Source organism: Lates calcarifer, linkage group LG5 (assembly GCF_001640805.2).
Source record: "Lates calcarifer isolate ASB-BC8 linkage group LG5, TLL_Latcal_v3, whole genome shotgun sequence".
Lineage (NCBI taxonomy): Eukaryota > Metazoa > Chordata > Actinopteri > Centropomidae > Lates > Lates calcarifer.
Window position 1 is genome coordinate 16,837,662 of NC_066837.1, and position 20,570 is coordinate 16,858,231.

Consider the following 20,570-nt stretch of genomic DNA (forward strand, 5'->3'; position numbering starts at 1 on the left):
TTCACTTGTATCTTATACTTTGTAGGTTTGGATTTTGGAAAAGCTGCACTCTCTTTTATTCTTTAAACTGTAAAGGAAATGTATAGACTGTTTGTTGTTAGGAAACATGCAACCTCTTTGATTTCCTCTGAGTACTGAGTGAACGTCAGTTTGTTTTTTCAGTTTACTACAGTCGTAAATTGCATGGCACTGGAAACTTCATCCACAGACAAACTTTTAAAGCTGTCTTGTCCTGGGTTCTGGTGTCATGTCAGCTTACTTTGATAATCACTGAGGATCTGAAATATCTAGGCCACTTTGAAAGACCTTAAGTTTAAACACAGGCTGATGCCTCTTGATCGTCAGTGATGACCATCTGACCTTTTCTTATTCATCACGGTGTCACTGAATGTGATAACGACCCTAAGTGACAAAAACTTTGACTGCAGTTATCTAAGCAATTTTTTCATACCGTGTCTCCGTCGTATTATTATCACCTTTATTCAGAAATAATCATATTTGACTGATGATTTTATTACCGTAGTTTACCGTACTTTATGTGTGCAGCCACAATAATTATGCCATTATTCGGATCATAACCACCTATTCATCGTGATTTAACAGTCGTGTACATAATAATGAAAAAATGACTGATGTGAACGGTTTGATGATTTTTTTTATTATTTATTTTTATTTTTTTAGCATAAATGGTTTTTAAAACGCTTGATGTAAGCGTGAGAAAACGTGTAGACTCCTGTCCATATATTATTTAAGGTGCGTGTTAACACTGTTATTTGGTCGGGCCTGTAAATGACTACTGTGCATTTACAAACGCGTTCAGGTGATGATATGGAGCCACAGTCCGTACTTGATGCTCAGTGTGAATAGAGCCTTGCCGTCGCTGCGCACGCATGCGCGCTGGCGGACGGCCGTGACTAGACATTCGGTCATAGGAGCAGTGGAGGGGGGCGCTCGAGCCACGTCGGTGAAACAAATCAACGCTCGGAGGCAGATTACAAAGAGGGTGAGTAGACTAATTGCGACAGCCGCTGCGTCTTCTTTTATCTCCCCCCCACAAATATCAACTCGCGAGCGCAGAAATTCACCAAGGACTGTCTGTCCTGTTGATGCGGGTAGGTCAGTCGCACAAGCACCAGTCCGCCATTCCCCTTTTTTTATATTTAACGAGACACGTTTTTCGTGGTCTTTGAGTGGGGAAATTCTCAGTAGCATTGGCTCATGTGCAAAATTTGACTGTATTTCCCCGCGTTCAGTTCAAGTTCAGTGCTAGACCCTGCAGCTGTAATTGCATATGCGCGCAACGGGTGATTTGGTGCAGCGCAGCAGGAGAATGGAGAGTCCACAATCTGATAGGCGTTGGGCTAAATTCACCCATATCCTGCAAAGATTACGCACCCACTTCATTTATTGGAAAAGCATAGTTGAAGTCAGATTTCCGGCTTTACTGTCATGGTACTTTTGAGGATTTTGTCCAATAAAACCACTGAATTAATGCTCATTTAGATAAGTAACTTTTGCATAGTGCCATCCTAGAGTTTGCAAAGATCATAAGCCTCCCGTCTTGTCATTCCCTCCCACCTCCACCTCTGACATTTCTCTCCTTTCTCTCAGGTCCCTGCTGCTCATCCAGGAGCAGGCGAACCAGGGCAATGTCGACACCGGATCCCCCCATGGGAGGCACCCCGCGCCCGGGTCCTTCCCCCGGTCCGGGTCCCTCCCCTGGGGCTATGCTGGGCCCCAGCCCTGGGCCCTCCCCAGGCTCCTCTCACAGCATGATGGGCCCCAGCCCTGGTCCTCCCTCTTCCGGACACTCTCAGCCAGGGCCCTCTGGATACGGCCAGGACAATATGCACCCTCTGCACAAAGTGAGGACACTGACAGCACAGACAGTCCCACTGAGACACCCCACCACTGTTAACTCCAGTCCTTTAGGAAACAGTTATTTGTAGATTAACATCCCATAAATGTAGTGATTTATGCATATTAAGGATGTAAAAACATCATATTTTATAAACACTGATTTGTATGGAGTTAATATGAATGAGTATTCATTAGAATATGGAGGTAAATTCCACAGCAGAACATAAAACTTGATTAAATGTGAACTTAAAAGGCAGATTTACAGTTATATACATCCACATTAATCATTTTACACATGTTTATACACTAATCTATATTTGAGAGTCATTACTGCTAGTGAATAACTGCAGCTACAAATTCATACATGTCAGAGACCCTTACCCATATTTTTCAAGGAGTTGTCATTATTTTACAAGTGCCTACATTTCATATGATATTATTGCCCTTTTCCCATGCAGAATAGTGGTTTCACTTTAACACTGTTTTCTCCCACAGCCAATGGAGGGCATGCATGAGAAGAGCATGAGTGAAGAGAGCCGCTTCAGTCAGATGAAGGGACTGTCTATGAGACAGGGTGGGCACAGTGGTATGGGCCCCCCACCCAGTCCTCTGGACCAACACTCCCAAGGTAGGCATGCTGCATAGACCTACGTTACACAATTTAATTGTTTCCAGCATGGTGCAAGACGAGTTGTGTGCTTTTAAGTGTGACTTATCAGTAGTGGTGTAGTCATGTGGTCTGGCGAGCTCACAGGGAGTGTCTGTTGCAATGTAATGAACCAGAGGTGGCATTTTCACTCTCTATGTAGTTTAGTTTAGTGTAAAAATACTGAAAATCACACAGCTCAGTCCACCTGGACAATCAAACACAATGTAGTGGCAGCCTTGTAGCTTGGACTCAGCAGCGTCCTGCCAGCAGCCTGCCATCAGGAAGGGATGCAGGAAGTAAAACAAGTTTAACATTGTGAATCAGAGTCTAAACCATTGTGAAATATCAGACTGACAGGATTTGAATAAGATTAGCACCTGAGGCAACAAGCGGCAGACAAATCTACTCCATTACCAGGAGAGTCACTGTAATATTATACTGAGAAAAATGTCATAAACTCACAGGTATCACAGGATAGTTAAGGGGTATTTTTAAAATGTTATATTGACTTTAAAAATTACATACATGCATATAAAACATGTTTACCTGTAAAGTCACAAAAAAGTAAGTAAACTAATGCCCTAATGTTTTTCTTTCTCTGTCCGTGACCTTAGGCTACCACTCTCCATTAGGTGGCTCTGACCATTCCAGTCCTGTCCCTTCAAATGGCCCCCCCTCTGGTCCTCTTATGCCATCATCCTCTTCTTCCTCCTCCTCTGGTGGCCCCGGCTCAGCCTCTACACCTTTAGATGGCCCAAGTGGAGATCAACACACGCTAGGTCCCAATAACCGCCCTGGCCCTCCTGGTAGCTCTGGCCCAGGCCCCAGCCCTGGACCCAGTCTTGGATCCAGTGTCCCCAGCCTTGGATCTGGCCTTGAATCTGCTGGCCCAGCTGGCCCCGGAGGTCCTGGTGGCCCCGGTGGCCCAACTCCCTTCAACCAGAACCAACTCCACCAACTCAGAGCCCAGATCATGGCTTATAAGATGCTGGCTCGGGGGCAGCCCCTGCCAGACCACCTCCAGATGGCTGTCCAGGGGAAGAGGCCAATGCCTGGGATGCAGCAGCAGCAGCCCATGCCTAGCCTGGCCCCTGGGCCAGCAGGTGGGCCAGGAGGTGGACCAGCAGGACCAGTACCAGGGCCTGGGCCAATGGGCTCAGGCTACAGCCGAGCTCACGGTGAGCACGCATGGGGAAAATCTAGAATACCAAGCTATATCCTATGGTCTGATGGGTAATTGAAGACAAGTTTATACCAGTATGCAACATTGAATCTGTGCTCTTCACAAATTTTAAATCTGCTGTTAGACTTAAAATAATCTGTGTTTATTTTGTTTCTTCAGGTATGATGGGTCCTAACATGCCCCCACCAGGCCCATCAGGGACCCCAGCTGGGATGCAGGGACAAAACCCAAACGGACCACCCAAGTCCTGGCCTGAAGGTATGTGGTGCTGCTGTAAGATCCTGTGAAAACGGTCAGCCTCTTTTGCTGTTGAGTGAGAGCTGGTATGTCCATATAAATTCCACTTATCACCCCAAATCCAGGAAGGAAAAATAATTAGTTGATAATATTAGAGCAGTATCTTCATAGGCCATAAAGTTAAAGTTACATCTCTAGATTTATTTTTCCCTCCAGTATTTAGCATAAACTTTATAAAAAACAAATTTTTTGATTACTTCAGAGTGCCCCATGGAGTTGTAAAAGTAAGAAAAATTATATATTTACTGTTTCTCACCAAAATGTATTGAGTTCTAATAAACATGCTGGCTGCATTTCCCTGCTCTTAAAACATTTACAAAGTAGATTTTTAAATATTTAAAATCCAAAATTGTTTATGCTCATGTTAACTTACTAGCAGCAGTCTTCCTCATCGTCTCAGCTGGAGCATTGCTACGTTCCTTGGTACCTTACCGTCAACAATTCTTTATCGTTAAACATAAAACTTTCTATGCAGCAGTAGATTTAGGTTTCAGTGTTCTGTGGTCTAAATGTTGCTTGTGAGGCCTGTACCTGTAAAACCAGTGATCAGTTTTAATGTTATGGCCAAATGGAACAGATCGTTTTCACTGCAGAAATGTTCACATCATAGCAGGAATATCACTGGTGTAAGTTATAACTTTAATAAAGGCTGCATTACAGTTCGGTGTCCCAGTTTCAGAGCCCTAGTATTTTATGTGTTGTCAAAATGATGTGAAAAAGTTTACTGCCACACTCGCTGTCAGCAGCTAAAAATATCTGTATCAATTCTCAAGATCCATCCAGTTTGTACCTTAGCTATGAACTGCATGTGTTGTAAACTACAGAAGCGTCTTGTTAACCTCCCCTTCATTCCCTCACTTCACGCCTCTCCAGGTCCCATGGTGAACGCAGCAGCCCCCTCAAACGCGCCCCAAAAGTTGATCCCCCCTCAGCCCACTGGCCGGCCCTCTCCTGCACCTCCTTCAGTTCCCCCCGCCGCCTCCCCCGTGATGCCTCCTCAGACGCAGTCCCCCGGCCAGCCAGCACAGCCTACTCCCATGATGCCTTACCACGCCAAGCAGAACCGCATTACCCCCATTCAGAAACCCTGCGGCCTCGACCCAGTGGAGATCCTGCAGGAGAGGGAGTACAGGTACGACAAGGCCTTTTTTGTTTTTTTCTGCTGCTTTTTCCCCAGTGTATCAAGCATTTAAATAATGTTCAACACTTTAAAAAGTGTGGGGCATACTCTCATCAAAAGTATAATGCATTAGCAGATTAATAATGAAATAATAATAACTCTGTACTCTTTACTTTCTCAGGTTACAGGCTCGTATCACTCATCGTATTGCTGAACTGGAAAACCTGCCGGGTTCTCTTGCTGGTGATTTACGTACCAAAGCTACTATAGAGCTCAAAGCCCTTAGACTGCTTAACTTCCAGAGACAGGTATTGTGTGTACAATGTCTATACCTTCACCTTTTTATCCTAACAACATCACAGCTTGCCACTGTGAATCAAAGACTTTTGCCCTCCTCAGCTGCGTCAAGAGGTGGTGGTGTGTATGCGTCGTGACACAGCTCTGGAGACCGCCCTTGATGCTAAGGCCTACAAGCGCAGCAAACGTCAGTCTCTGCGAGAGGCCCGCATCACAGAGAAGCTGGAGAAACAGCAGAAGATTGAGCAAGAGCGCAAACGCAGGCAGAAACATCAGGTAGAGGACAAACACAGCTGGGACATTACCTGTCATAACATTAGAAGTTGTGCTTTTGATTGACCCCTCTCCTCTCCCATGCTCTCTCTTCCCTCTGTCTGATGATCAGGAGTACCTCAACAGCATCCTCCAGCACGCCAAAGACTTCAAAGAGTACCACCGTTCAATCACAGGCAAAATACAGAAGCTGACCAAAGCCGTGGCCACCTACCATGCCAACACTGAACGAGAGCAGAAGAAGGAGAACGAGCGTATTGAGAAAGAGAGGATGAGGAGACTTATGGTGAGAACCATTATGGCACCATGCAGACACAGTTACACAAGCGTGCGCATTACATTCTTACCAGTACACACGCCCTCCAAACGCTGTACAAACGCTGTACCTATACTGTATGTGTCTGTCTCTCCAGGCTGAGGATGAGGAGGGCTACCGTAAACTGATCGACCAGAAGAAGGACAAACGTCTGGCCTACCTGCTGCAGCAAACTGATGAGTATGTCGCCAACCTCACCGAGCTGGTCAGAGCTCACAAGGCTGCGCAGGCCCTCAAAGAAAAGAAGAAGAAGAAGAAGAAAAAGAAGAAGGTATAGAGAGCTGGTGGAGTTATAGACACATCCATATGTCATCAATGTTCTGCGTTTTCAATACTGGAAAAAGCAGATTTGTATTATTTTTCGAGCTGCGCTGTATACCTGTTTGTTTCTGATTATGTGATATGTGCTGCCTGGTGTATTAGTGACTCAGTTATGATATGTTTTTCAGTTGGAGAATGCTGAGAGTCAGACTCCTGCCATGGGTCCTGATGGAGAGGTGAGCAGATGAAGCAAACAGAGCAGTGATGTCAAACCTTTATAGGCGTTAAAGTTGTTCACTTTGTGTTGATTATTGCATATCTACTGTATTTCAGCAGTGAAGTAATAGTTAAAGCTAATGTTCACAGTCATTGGCTTTGTTTCTTAAAATATACACTTCTCAATCCACAAAGCAAACCTGATTCGCTGTGTTGTTGCTCTCTTTGGTCTCTATAGAGACATCCCTTAAACACAACATAGATCAAATTTCACACAAAGCTTTGGGAGGTAGTGTTTTGCTTTTTTTGTGTGTGTGTGTTGTCATGGTGAAGAGTAAAACTGCAGACTGTCCATTGCTCCTGCAATGTTCGCTGTTGCTGTGCAACATTGTGATCAACTTGATTTCCATCTGGCACAAAGCTGCACCAACAAATATCACATTACATATCGTATATATCTCAAAATAAGGGCAGTCTGAAACAGGTGATTCAAAAGCCACTAGTTACAGCCCCACTGCAGCAGTGTGCATCCTGCAGTTGCTGTCACCTGTTGCTGTCACAGTCAGATAGCAGCCTGAAGGAAGAATAACATTTCTCATGGTGCAAAAGTATAACTTCCTACACTGCATTAAAACATCACTGGATATTTGCTTGATGTTATTTGGTTGTTAAATTGGCAAAATAGCAGCGGCTGTTAACCTCCCTCTCTACTCACAGTCTTAAACTACCTGAGGTTTTGTCTCATTTCCATCAAACTAACCCAGTCCAAAAGATAACCTGCCTCCTCCCGTCTGCAGCCTCTGGATGAGACGAGTCAGATGAGCGACCTGCCTGTGAAAGTCATCCATGTGGACAGTGGAAACATCCTGACGGGGGTGGATGCTCCTAAAGCTGGACAGCTGGATACCTGGCTGGAGATGAACCCTGGGTGAGACTGGAGGAAGAGAGAAGAGAGACTTGCGTTGTACGAATGTGTGTGGCAGTGGTTGGTTAAATTAAAGCTGTTAACATGCTAAAATGATAAAATAATATTTCATGCTAACTGACAGTGTGTTAACATACAACAGCTGTTAATATGTTAGTTACCTAACATGCTAACTGTATGATAACATGCTAAACATTACATTGATATACATGGGCATGTTCACTTTTAAAATTGACATGCTAACGCTAATTGTTAACCGCCCTTGTAGAACCACTCAGACCAAAGACAGTTGAATTGTGTGGTAATTTTAAGTTAAAATTTGAAGTTAATTTAAAGTTAAAACATGGTCTTTCCAACCCTATGCCAAACTTTTCATGTTTTGTGAAGTTTTCTTTTCATTTTCCAGCTGTCCAGCAACTTTATTTCCTGGTATGTTATGAACATTATAGCACCACAGGGCCACTAGCATGGCTTCTGGCTTTTAGTCCTGTCTCCTTAAGCCAGCTTTTTTATTTAAATCACTTTAACACTTGTGTGTTTTGGCTGAATGCGAGTAGACAGGTGCATTCGGATGGTTTGTACAGCTGAAATGTTCATATAATGGGGCTGCTGGTGGATTTTATTTTGAGTATGTTTGTATTCTGTCCAGCTATGAGGTGGCTCCTCGCTCGGACAGTGAAGACAGCGAGGAGGAGGAAGAGGAGGAGGTGGGTTGTTTTATTTGACACGTGTGAAGACAGTTTCATAGTCACTGCTGCGGTTGCTTGACAAACTGCTGTTCCCACCATCTGGCAGGAGGAAGAGGAGGAGCCACAGCCCTCAGCAACTCCAGTGGAGGAAAAGAAGAAGATTACAGACCCTGACAGCGAAGACGTGTCGGAGGTGGATGTCCGACACATCATAGAGTGAGTGTATATTTGGAGTACTACAGTTGAATACAATGCAGTACCATTTTTGTTGTCATGTGTGAGGTAATATCCTTGTGAGATATTACGAAAGGTGTCCACCCAGTGACTTTATGCTGTGATTGAATAAAACTCTTTGTTTGTGGTTCCTTGGCAGAAATGCAAAGCAGGATGTGGATGACGAGTATAGTGGCGCGGCGTTTGCCCGAGGTCTCCAGTCTTATTACTCTGTGGCTCACGCTGTCACAGAGAAGGTGGAGAAACAGTCCAGTTTGTTGATAAATGGACAACTCAAACAGTATCAGGTAAAAAAAGCACAATCAGATCTGCCTCTCCCTGCACAAAGAAATGTTTGAATATTATGACTGACAGGAGAGATCAGCTGCAGGAAATACTTGTCGTGTTTGACTGATTTCCTCCCTCACATGAATTTCCCTGACAGATTAAAGGTCTGGAGTGGCTTGTTTCCCTCTACAACAACAATCTGAACGGGATCCTGGCGGACGAGATGGGTCTGGGAAAAACCATCCAGACTATCGCCCTCATCACATACCTCATGGAGCACAAACGTCTCAATGGACCCTACCTCATCATTGTACCCCTCTCGTGAGCTTAAACTCTTGATTTTGTCTTTATTGTTCTTCATCACTAAGTCATGTAGAAGCTTCGAATGACAAGTGAACTGCCTCTCACTGACAGAACTCTTTCAAACTGGGTGTATGAGTTTGACAAATGGGCACCAACAGTCGTCAAAGTGTCCTACAAGGTTAGTTTTTGCAGCAACACCACCCAAGTTGCATGTTTTGTACTTCCTGCACATAAACACAAAATATGAGAATGTGTGTTTCTGCACATGCATTTAGCTTTTGCTTGTATCATAAAATACTGTATATGCTGAAGTTGAGGTGTTGAAGGAGATGATGTTTTTTTTTTAACTACAGATTTTCTTTTACATTTGCAACTTTAATTTTGTCTGTCAGGGGTCTCCTGCTGCCAGAAGAGCCTTTGTTCCCCAACTGCGTAGTGGAAAATTCAACGTTTTACTCACCACCTACGAGTACATCATCAAGGATAAACAAGTACTGGCCAAGGTGAGATGAGTTGTACAAGTAAACACAAGCAGATGGACATTTATAAACACACCAGTTAAGGCTTAGAGCTTTTTCTGCTCATTATTTGATTTTGTTTGAGCTTTCCGTGTGTTTTTGCTTATCGGCTCCCACTACCTAAATCCCCCCAAAGTGCCCTAAAAGTCTTTGAGCCTGGCCGATCTGACCGCCCTCTGTGCTGCGTCTCAGTGCTCTCTCCTAGGTCCTGCAACACTCTGACCCTGCCTGTAAACCACGTCTCCCACTGTGGCCATCATGCTGCTATGCACTCATGTAGTCATGTAGGCTTCCTGACTGTGCTGCCAGGTGGGTATTGTAGTTTCAGGCAAGAGTTTCCCCCATGTGGCGGCTCAAGGCTACGGCTTGGGGCTGAGCCAGTGTGGGGCATGTGGACAAACTGGCCAAGAAATCCTCCGTTCTGTTTGATCACTTTCTGTTTTTTGGTTTGCTTGGATGGGCAGAGGTAGGAAGGCATTAGAGTGGTAACTTTATCCAAATGTTCTCCTCACCTCTTGTCTCCTCTTCTTATGTCATTCCCACCAGATTCGTTGGAAGTACATGATTGTTGATGAGGGCCACCGTATGAAGAACCACCACTGTAAGCTGACCCAGGTCCTGAACACCCACTACCTTGCGCCGCGGCGAGTCCTCCTGACAGGGACGCCGTTGCAGAACAAACTGCCTGAGCTTTGGGCGCTGCTCAACTTCCTCCTTCCTACCATCTTCAAGAGCTGCAGCACCTTTGAGCAGTGGTTCAACGCTCCTTTCGCCATGACTGGAGAGAAGGTGTGCAGGAGTCAGTCATAGCTACATCACTGTTCAGCAACGCACTCTGCGAGTGTGATATGTTTCTTTGTGTTTTATAAATGCCAAATTTCTCTTTCTTCTTCTGTCCAGGTGGACCTCAATGAAGAGGAGACCATCTTGATCATCCGTCGTCTTCACAAAGTGCTCCGTCCCTTCCTGTTACGCAGATTAAAGAAGGAAGTGGAGGCACAGCTTCCAGAGAAGGCATGGCTCACCTCTTTATACAGAGAGAAAAACATAAACACAAACACATGACCATATCATCTCCTAATAGATCAGAAACAAGTCCTCTGGTGTTGCTTAGCATTAAATTTGTACGATAATATTTCTAAAACTGGTTAATGCGATGAGAGATATGTCGTGTCCTTTACAAGCTTCCTATGTCTCGTGCTCTCTGTCTTTCTTAGTAATCAAATCTGTCTCCTCTTTCCCTCAGGTGGAATATGTGATCAAGTGTGACATGTCGTCTCTTCAGAGGGTGTTGTACAGACACATGCAGGCCAAGGGGGTTCTTCTGACTGATGGATCAGAGAAAGACAAGAAGGTGAGAGCGTTTAGGTTTTGACATCATTATAACTAGCAACAAAAATGAAACTGTGTCTACTCTATGTCAGATTTTGCACAAAAGGAAGAATCACATGTGCCACGAGATGATTTATACATGAGCGATTTGAGATTTATAGTGTGACAGGTCCAGAACATATGCTGCGATTTGTACCAGAGTGTGAGTTTGACCTTCTCCATTAGTTAGAGCAACCTGCTCTGTTCATTTCATATTCATAAAGCTCTTCTTGAAAAGTGTGTGTCCATATATCAGGACTCACATAATTTTTACAGCAGAAATCAGTCTGAAATTGAAACACCAGATTTTTTTTTTCTTTCTGATGCTTTTTTTAGTCTCATGCTTTAGTCCTTGAGTCTCACATTTAATTATTTTTAAATACTGTATATTGATGTCTGCTCTTAAAAAGAGTATTAATAACTGTCCTTGAATGACCCATTATAAATAAAAGTAGACCGAAATAAAAACCTGTGATAACATGCTGAATGTTTTGTTTTGCTGTGTTCACCAGGGTAAAGGAGGCACAAAGACACTGATGAACACCATCATGCAACTGAGGAAGATCTGTAACCACCCTTACATGTTCCAGCAGATAGAGGTACCACTGAGGAGTGTTATGCAAACAAACATTTCGTCCCCACTTATTTGTTTCACCATATCTGACAGATACAGTTTCATAGACAGACTTGGCGATTCTGTAGAAGACTGGACAATATGAGCTTCAGAATAAAGCCACAATTAAACTGAAGTGTTTGACTGTGCGTATGAATACAATTTTGACTGTTTTTGCAGGAATCCTTTTCTGAGCATTTAGGATTCTCTGGTGGGATAGTCCAGGGGTGAGTGCTAATTCTTCTTTAGGCCAAGATCTCAAACACAAACACACACAACTTGTAAATCTATCTGTCCTCATTTCCATCAGACCTGACCTGTATCGTGCATCAGGAAAGTTTGAGGTGTTGGATCGTATCCTACCCAAACTGAGAGCTACAAACCACAAAGTGCTGCTCTTCTGTCAGATGACCTCTCTTATGACCATCATGGAGGACTACTTCGCCTACCGCAACTTCAAGTATCTTCGTCTGGATGGTGAGACAGTGTCTATAAGTGTTTGTACAGTCACTGTGCTTCATTAATTTCCCTGTAATCCTGTTGCCATCATACCATTTTCTTGGTTTCTTCCTCCATTTCTATAAGCTGTTTTTCCTCTCTTTTCCCCACCTCCCTGACATCTCAGGCACCACAAAGGCTGAAGACAGAGGAATGTTACTAAAGACATTCAATGATCCAGAGTCAGAGTACTTTATCTTCCTCCTGAGCACAAGAGCTGGAGGTCTCGGCCTCAACCTGCAGTCTGCCGACACCGTGGTCATCTTTGACTCTGACTGGAACCCTCATCAGGTCTGATGCACATGTATTTTTAGTTTACAAAAGGCTCCATCTAAGAAAACCAACATGATATCATCTTGAAATTGCTGTAAAATTTAGCAGCTGATGAGGAGGCTGAGTTTCTGCTGGACATTTGCCATACAAATAACAATAGACGTGAGTCCAAAATTTGGGGACACACACCCACAGGCCTCACAATCAGACACCAGAGTTAAGAACGATACAGTACAGTCAGCAGACAGTTTGTTTGAGCTCAGCAAGAGAATAGTGGGAAGCTTCTTCCTGCAGTCTGCCGACACTGTGGTCATCTAACAAACATTTGTGTTGCACTCTCAAGTGCTGCCATCTTCACTGCGCTGGCAGAGTTGAACTGAACGTATTTACTCTGACAGTAGAAGCAGAGATGTTGCGGTTGTTCACAGTAAGCAGCCAAGCCCTACAACAGGTGAAGGTAGTCTGCGTGACTGTGAAAGTTATTCTGTGTCAAAGCACTGCTCTGACATTAATTATTGCACAGAAATATCATTAATGTACCACATCTCTCTAACCTCCACAGTGTGGATGTGAAAGTGTGGTGTAGAACAGCTAATTAAACCCAGCAGGATTTAAATCACCAAACTCCATGATTTCTTGCATTACAGTAAAGAGAAATACCTAATTTTGCTAAAAATACACAATACTGTAAATGTGGAATTTTGTCCAGGGCGTGTAAGAGAGTACCCTGCAGGTCAATCAGAATTTAAACATCAGGATTTATTTGAGACTTCTAACAGTAAAAGTGAATTCATGTAGCAGAGACTTGTGGCTTTTGCTTCCTGTTTTTTTTAGTCCTTTACATAACTTACACAAGTGTTGTCTTGTGGGTTTACAAGTTAGGTGCCACTGCAGTAACAACCCGTCCTCAGAGTGACATTTGAACCTATACTAATTCTCTTCTTCCCTCCCGATCGCATCTCCAGGACCTGCAGGCTCAGGACAGAGCCCACCGTATTGGTCAACAGAACGAGGTGCGTGTGCTGCGTCTCTGCACGGTCAACAGCGTAGAGGAGAAAATACTGGCCGCAGCCAAGTACAAATTAAATGTGGACCAAAAGGTCATCCAGGCCGGCATGTTTGATCAGAAGTCTTCCAGCCACGAGCGCAGGGCCTTCCTGCAGGCCATCCTGGAGCACGAAGAGCAAGACGAGGTCTGGGGTCAAGACATGTGTCTACGCATGAATGTGTGTGCGTGCACCAGCAACACACAATTTTAAAGAGTGTGCTTTCTTATGCTCTGCTTGCCAATGTGTGTCTGCTGTATTCAGGAGGAGGATGAGGTGCCGGATGATGAGACGGTCAACCAGATGATCGCCAGGAGCGAGGAGGAGTTCGACCAGTTCATGGTGAATTTCTGTGTTTTGAAGATGAATTACAGCCCTCTCTTCCATCCCTAACTCAACCAAAATCTTCTGTCTATCTTTTGTTTCTTTTCTCTCTTTTCTTCTCCCACCCAGCGTATGGACCTGGATCGGCGGCGGGAGGAGGCCCGTAACCCGCGGCGAAAGCCTCGTCTGATGGAGGAGGACGAGCTGCCCACTTGGATCATGAAGGACGATGCCGAGGTTGAACGGCTGACCTGCGAGGAGGAGGAGGAGAAAATGTTCGGACGAGGTTCTCGGCAGCGAAAGGAAGTGGACTACAGTGACTCGCTGACCGAGAAGCAGTGGCTCAAGGTTGTTAGCCTCATGGGAGAATCAGAAGCTAAAATTTAAACTGAAGTTAAAATACAAGCAAAATCTTCCCTGCTTTTTGTAGTAAAACATTTATTCTCCCATTTCATCCCCCGAGCAGGCGATAGAGGAGGGGACACTGGAGGAGATGGAGGAAGAGGTGCGTCACAAAAAGACAACCCGCAAAAGGAAGAGGGACCGCGACCTGGATCTCCCCGGTCCCTCCTCTTCCTCCGGGGGACGAGGACGAGGGGACAAAGACGACGACGGGAAGAGGCAGAGGAAGAGGGGACGACCGCCTGCTGAGAAACTCTCCCCAAATCCTCCCGCCCTCACAAAGAAAATGAAGAAGATCGTGGACGCTGTCATCAAATACAAAGACAGGTAGCAGAAACGAGCTTTGGCTGTAGTCTGTGATAAATATGAAGTGCTCTTTGAATAATACACAAAATGTATGCAGAGCACTTCCCCTATCTATATATCTAGTAGAATGTACATGTACTTCAGTTGTGTGAGAAGATTTCACAGCTCACTGGAGAAAAATTAGCAACTGTTGAACACACAAGACTGGTACCGTGTGCCAGGCAAATCGTGTGTTGCATAATAATCGCAGTATTCTGCATTAGTGTGATACTTCCTCACTAAATGTTGTGAAAATGTGACTTAGATAGTTTGCCAGGCCAACTGATGGTGAGAAGCAGTGATGTAAGTGAAAGAAACCTGGAAAAGTCCTAGATTACCTAATGTATCACACAGTTTTCACAAGTGTTTACACAATTATTTCCTGTAGTAATATGTCATTTTCCCCAAACTAAACACCTAATCTGCTCTCGCCAAAACCACAGAGTTTCAAAACCATATTATCTTATATGTGAATTAAACATTTTCATTACTGCTGTTAAATACAACCATAAACCTACACTGGTAAAATAAAGAGCGTTACATTAGTGTACAAGTTGGTAATCAGTCACTAAACACACATTTTTGCATAGCATGAATACATTTTGCACTTTAAAAACCTGCATGTGCCTGGTAAAACTATGTCTAATTTCACAGTTTGATTAGTGTGAACTGAATCAACATTAGCCTGTTCACAAACACAAGGAAGGACCTGCATGTATTACCAGGTGATTCGTGTATGTGGCATGCCACTGTAACATCTTTTGTTGTTAATGTTTTTGTCTTACAAGTAGCACAGTTACAAAAAAAATTTCCAAAAGTCTACTGCGTTTGCAGGGTTTCGCAAAAAATATTAGAAAATCTGCAAGTTTGGTGCAAAGCGGTTAAGAGTGCAAACATGATCTGAAGCTAAAATGTAAAGTTCTTGAGGTTCTGTTTAAGAAACTGCTCCCAAATGACAATCAGAGCAGACAGCTCTTATCTCTTATGTGTCAGCCATGTTTCAATGGAGTACATTAGCATGGATGAATTTGAGTAGATGGATCCCAGTTGAGCACATTCAGTTGTGTTTTTGCTCATCCCGATGATATCGTCTCCTGCAGCGCCAGTGGGCGTCAGCTGAGCGAAGTGTTTATCCAGCTGCCATCTCGAAAAGAGCTGCCAGAGTACTACGAACTGATCCGCAAGCCGGTGGACTTCAGGAAGATCAAGGTAAGACCAGGGAAGATCATTCCAGGTGAGATAAATTGGGATAAACTGGTCAGTGGTGCAGCAAAGTAGTTATTATTATGTACCACCTGACGGACAAGCTGTCACTCCTGTCCAACACTAGGAGAGAATTAGAAGTCATCGGTACCGCAGTCTGGGTGACCTGGAGAGAGACGTCATGCTGCTCTTCCAGAACGCTCAGACCTTCAACCTGGAGGGATCACTGGTGAGACAGGCCTGCTGTGAACACTTCATTCATGAACACAGAAAAACACCTGCTGTCCACTTCTCTGTTGTATACTTGTTAGAGCATGCTCATCTTATTGTGAGCAGATATATGAAGACTCCATCGTGCTGCAGTCAGTTTTCACCAGTTTGAGGCAGAAGATTGAGAAGGAGGAGGAAAGTGAGGGAGAGGAGAGCGAGGAAGAGGAGGAGGAGCAGGAGGAAGGATCAGAGTCTGAATGTAAGCGTTTATTTAAGAAGTTTAGTCTTAGTCTGTTTTTAAATTGTTTTTGAGTTGTGGTTTGTTATTATAAAGTTATTCTTAAGTTATAATGTCTTGTGCCTCAGTTTTTAATTTATACTTTATCTCCAGCTCGCTCTGTGAAAGTGAAGATCCGTCTGGGCCGGAAGGATAAAGGTGGAGATCGGGGGAAGGGACGCAGCAGACGAACAGGACGCACCAGAGCCAAACCTGTCGTCAGCGATGACGATTCTGAGGATGAGCAGGAAGAGGTAGCTCATGCTGTGTGTCTGTGTTTAATGTTTTAAGGTGTGTGTGTGTGATGCAGATCTAAACTGGTGAAAATCATCTGCAATACAGTGAAACTGGATCCGACAAGACAGCTGACAATTTAAACAAATGGGGAAGTCATGTTGTCAGTGAAACACACATAGTTTTTGTTGTTGTTGCTGCTGTTGTTGTTGTGTTTCTTTAAGGAGCAAGGAGTTTTTTGTGCTGTAAGTCCTCACTTAGAATAGTTTGGTGAATAGTTTGGCAGTGCTAAAATTAGGATGAAAATGAGGAACGACTGATGTTCAGTGACCTTGGCAACATGAGGATGAAGAGTTACTTCTTTTCTATTCCTAGATTAGTCAAATGTTTCTACCTGTGTGGTGCTGGCAGACATCCAGTCATCATGCAGTACAGTAGCGCTCTCTGTTTGACTGTTCTGTAGTTAGCAGAAAAATCTCTTGAACAGATTTCAGGTAAGCTTGGTGAAAATTTAAGGCACAAGGAGCAACCGATTCATTGTTGATTTGGAATTAGGATTTTTCTCACTGACTAGACATTTATCTGTTTGTGCTCTATTCCAGGAGCGCTCCCCCAGTGCTACTGATGAAGAGTCTTGAGCTGTACTGTGACATGGAAGAAAATGTGGTATAAAGCGATATTCCACCAACTCACCAAACACCACATATACAGTAAATAAAACACACCTCTATCAACTCCATCCACCCTCAGTCAAATGTCAAAGGACTAAAATAGAGGGAGGTTTGCAATACTACAGAATCACATGGAAACAGAACAGTATCATCGTCATATATCATAAAATTCACCAATTAATTTTTACCTCTTCTTTGCTGTTGCGTAGCTGAAGAAAGTCTAAACACCATGGGATCAGATGAGCTTTTTATCTTTGTGAGTTTTGTCGCTTTTACTGAGAATCTTGTCTGTGTGCAGTTGTGAAAGAACTACTTGAATGAAGCTAGTAACGTCTAATCTGTTTACATGTGCATAGACAATGGCTTAAAAAATACAAGACAGATGAGTGACAATAATCAATATAACGTAATAACCAAGAAGAACTATGCTGCTTACAGCAGGCAGCAGAATTTCTCCCACATCCCTCATAAAAAGCTGTTAATGGACATCTGGTGAAACATGTTAAAACAGTTGCACCCAAAGGAGAATCACAACAAACCACAGACACGTCTACAATACACTGCGCAGTTCTGGTTTCCTTTGTCATTTTGGTATGTTTTAATGCCATTTGAAGATATTTTAATCCTATTTTAATAATTATTCAAATAATATAATGTACTGAACCCTTACTTACTGGGAATGTTCTTCAGCTAAGAAAATATACTGCAACTGCCCTGAATCCATGTGTAAATATATTGGCAGAACTTTACTTTAAGTTCCCCTGCCAAGAATTATTCAGATTTTCTCATTTTCTTGATCAAACTGTATTAAAAACTAGTCCTTAGCTAACCTGAAGAGTTAGAACTGCTGGAAGCCAGTAAAGTGAAGTAAACACCATTGAATGTAAACAGAAAATGTTTTCAGACAGAGCTGTTTTTTTGTTGTTGTTGGGTTTTTTTAAGCCCAGCGTGAAGCTACCACCTCACCTCACCCTACCTTACCTTACTTTTGGACATAAACAAACCTGATGTTTCACCTCTGCTTCACTGTGGCAATGTGTTGTAACAACAGTCAGCCGCTTTGGAGCCACTGTGATTACTGAGGTGTGTGTACATCACATACTTGTGACCGGGGCTCACTGTTTGAGTTGGAAATGGAGCCCGCTGCGGGCGCAGGGTGTTTCCAGACTTCTCAGAAGCTCTTGAGCAACTCACCACAGTTATTTGACTGAGGTTTAATGGAGTTGAGTCCAGTTCGCTCTCCAATATTGTATATATGGTACAGTATAAAGACAAACTCCTCCACCTTGCTGCTGCTTACCCGTTTCACTTCCAGTATAAGCACTTATAACTGTTGATTGTAGACTTAAAGAATCATGAGGTTGTATTTCATCGATGAGTACTGTAACTTTAATTGCTTCTCCTTCAGTTGTTGTGTGGTGATTTTAGGATTTCAGAACTATTTGATGTACTTTGGCACTTTTTATGTTTTTTGATTTCAAGACAAAGGACCAGAGGGACAGTGGCTCTTCTCTGCTTGTGAATGCCTGATGGCCGTATGGTGTTGGATATACTTTATAGATTGTTTTTTTAGAATATAATGTCCATGCACGTGTGTACAGCTCGCAAGTTTAGTGCTGTACTTTTCTCATTATGCTAGGTTACTAGAGTGAAGAACATACAACCAAAGCATCAACGTTTTCACCACTAAATTATTAAGATCTGTCTGTGTTGTGTTGTGTTATTATCGCTGGAACTTGAAACGTAACAATAAACCACAGTAAAAATGAATGTTGTCGATTGTGTGATGTAGTGCTGAAGAAAAATAGCTGATTAATCAACAAGTAAAGAAAATTGAATTGGCAACAATTTTGATAAATAGTTTGAGTCACTTTCAAGCAGAAAAGACGCGGTTGCACAGCTTTCAAAATCTGCTGCTTTTTGTATCAACAATGGGAAAAAGTGCATTTGAAGGTATTAACAACAAAATCCTCTTTCTACTAAAAGAACTTCTGTAACGCAGGGACGTGCACTTTACTCTCAGCAGATCTGATTTTAATCTCTTGGGGACAATAAACGCCGTTTAACCGTCTGGGTTTTGAATATTGAGCCCAAATAAACTCGACAACAGTTCAAACTGAAGTCACTAATGCTGGCAGATAGTAGTACCTCTATCTGACCACTAGGAGGAGGTCTCATACAAATACAAAAAACATACAGTTTTCAGGCAAAACATTGCATTGGCATCTTTTTAAACTTCAAGAATATTCAGTAGTAAAACTGTTTTTGACTGTTTTTTCAAAAGCTGTTATAAACAGAAAATTACATCCCAATGATGATCGTACATCTACCTGAGTGTCGAGTTGCTCGTACTTTAGCCCAACTTGACCTTATTTCTCCTCTTGGTCAATCCCTCCAACACAACATAAAATATGAAGTCAACATCAACATAAATCAGGATTATAATCCCCCTGGACTCACTTCTTGGTAGGGTCATGCAAATAAATGACTACAAGCAGGCTATTTATCCAGATGATGTAAACAATCCTGGTATACCCCACATATTCATGTTTATCCTGTAAGTGGGGTTGGTGGGCACAGAGAGATATATGTTGAATGTACAGTGTCCGTTTGGAGGTGGAAACTTGGGACAAGCTGAGATGTATGAGTGTGTGTGTGTGTGGTTTTAAACAGAACCTCGACAGTGAGGCCTGTGTTTGAGGTTGAAGTGTTTGCTCCTTATAGAGTAAGATTGGGGAGGGGGATGGACTTGGTTTCCTGATTTCTAGGAACCCCCAAGACTGCTTCAGCAAATCAAAACCAGCTGTTGACATCTGCCGGGAGGTGTGGGGAGGGGGCTGGGCTCCTGAACTCCCCAAAACTACACTTCAATGGCAGCAGGCCCATAGGCAAAACTACATCCACCACAGCATAAACATGTCACATATGCACATATAAGACCTTGAGCCATGCTGATAAGATGAATGACAGTTCTCTTTGGTGCATTTGTCAGTGTGGGTTTGTGGGATCTTTTTCAAGCTTTTTTGGGCCCCTGATTTTTCTCTTGAAGCTTGACTCAAACTGAATGTAAATTCTCTGTTGTTCTTCAAACAAGTCCATGAACAGAGTTCCCTTTACTAAGTTCATAATGACCTTTGTACTTCTGCATTTCAGTAATAAATCTACAGAGTAGGGTTTTAAAAATGAAGAGAGGATCTTTCTTTCAACTTACACTTATTCTGTGTCTGTAGGCAGAAGAGCCAACTGCAGGGAGACATTTTTACTGAAATATATAGTAGTGTTCATCAGACAACAACCTTTGATATTTCTTTAATTCAGAATCTCCTGTAATGCACAGTTAGGTTGCAGCCCAGAGTTTGAAAAATAACAGTTTAAAGTTTTCAAAAGGCCTGAATGACTGTAAGACCTTGAGCTGTGAAAACTATTTTTTTTTTCTTGAGTTCATTCATTGTGTGTGTGTGTGTGTGTGTGTGTGTGTGTGTGTGTACGTAGGCTTATCAAATCTGTTGGCCCTGAGACACTGGACATGCCTCTCACATGGCTTAGCACATATAGTGAAGGCCAGAAAACATACACACACATACTGTGAACACAGTCAGTATTAGATATTAATATGTTTCATGTTTTGTGAACTGCTGACTCTGCTGGGCTGCTCTCAGTGAGGAGTATTTGACAAAATCTAATCAGGAGGAACT

At 43.1% G+C, this 20,570-nt stretch overlaps 1 protein-coding gene and 1 long non-coding RNA gene across 5 annotated transcripts in view; one reads left to right on the forward strand and one right to left on the reverse strand.

Moving 5' to 3' along the window:
• Positions 1 to 20,570, reverse strand: part of LOC127142488 (uncharacterized) — a 293,661-nt gene that overhangs the window by 155,703 nt on the left and 117,388 nt on the right. The window lies entirely within an intron of this gene.
• On the forward strand, positions 897 to 18,645 carry LOC108875932 (transcription activator BRG1). 3 transcript variants are annotated; one of them, XM_018665147.1, is made up of 34 exons: positions 897 to 1,003; positions 1,612 to 1,865; positions 2,356 to 2,488; positions 3,124 to 3,687; positions 3,852 to 3,950; positions 4,863 to 5,121; positions 5,291 to 5,417; positions 5,509 to 5,682; positions 5,792 to 5,965; positions 6,093 to 6,266; positions 6,445 to 6,492; positions 7,270 to 7,400; positions 8,047 to 8,104; positions 8,193 to 8,302; positions 8,460 to 8,607; positions 8,745 to 8,908; positions 9,002 to 9,068; positions 9,283 to 9,393; positions 9,955 to 10,197; positions 10,309 to 10,422; positions 10,655 to 10,762; positions 11,292 to 11,378; positions 11,573 to 11,619; positions 11,703 to 11,869; positions 12,018 to 12,181; positions 13,129 to 13,389; positions 13,474 to 13,551; positions 13,663 to 13,881; positions 14,000 to 14,262; positions 15,381 to 15,489; positions 15,611 to 15,712; positions 15,820 to 15,952; positions 16,085 to 16,224; positions 16,807 to 18,645. In XM_018665147.1, exons 2-34 carry the CDS (start codon positions 1,650 to 1,652, stop codon positions 16,840 to 16,842), a joined length of 5,028 nt encoding a protein of 1,675 aa, XP_018520663.1. In that variant the 5' UTR covers positions 897 to 1,003; positions 1,612 to 1,649; the 3' UTR covers positions 16,843 to 18,645. The 3 variants fall into 3 exon arrangements, with proteins under 3 accessions (XP_018520663.1, XP_018520664.1, XP_050926631.1); XM_018665148.1 differs by having other exon boundaries at positions 13,129 to 13,356; XM_051070674.1 differs by lacking the exons at positions 897 to 1,003; positions 1,612 to 1,865; positions 2,356 to 2,488; ... (20 more) ...; positions 11,703 to 11,869; positions 12,018 to 12,181 and having other exon boundaries at positions 12,277 to 13,389.

Bases quoted from the DNA above. Each gene is read 5' to 3' on its own strand.
- LOC108875932 (XM_018665147.1), top strand. From the start codon at position 1,650: ATGTCGACACCGGATCCCCCCATGGGAGGCACCCCGCGCCCGGGTCCT. The intron at 2,489-3,123 runs GTAGGCATGCTG...CCGTGACCTTAG, and splicing joins TCTGGACCAACACTCCCAAG to GCTACCACTCTCCATTAGGT. The intron at 8,608-8,744 runs GTAAAAAAAGCA...TTTCCCTGACAG, and splicing joins GACAACTCAAACAGTATCAG to ATTAAAGGTCTGGAGTGGCT.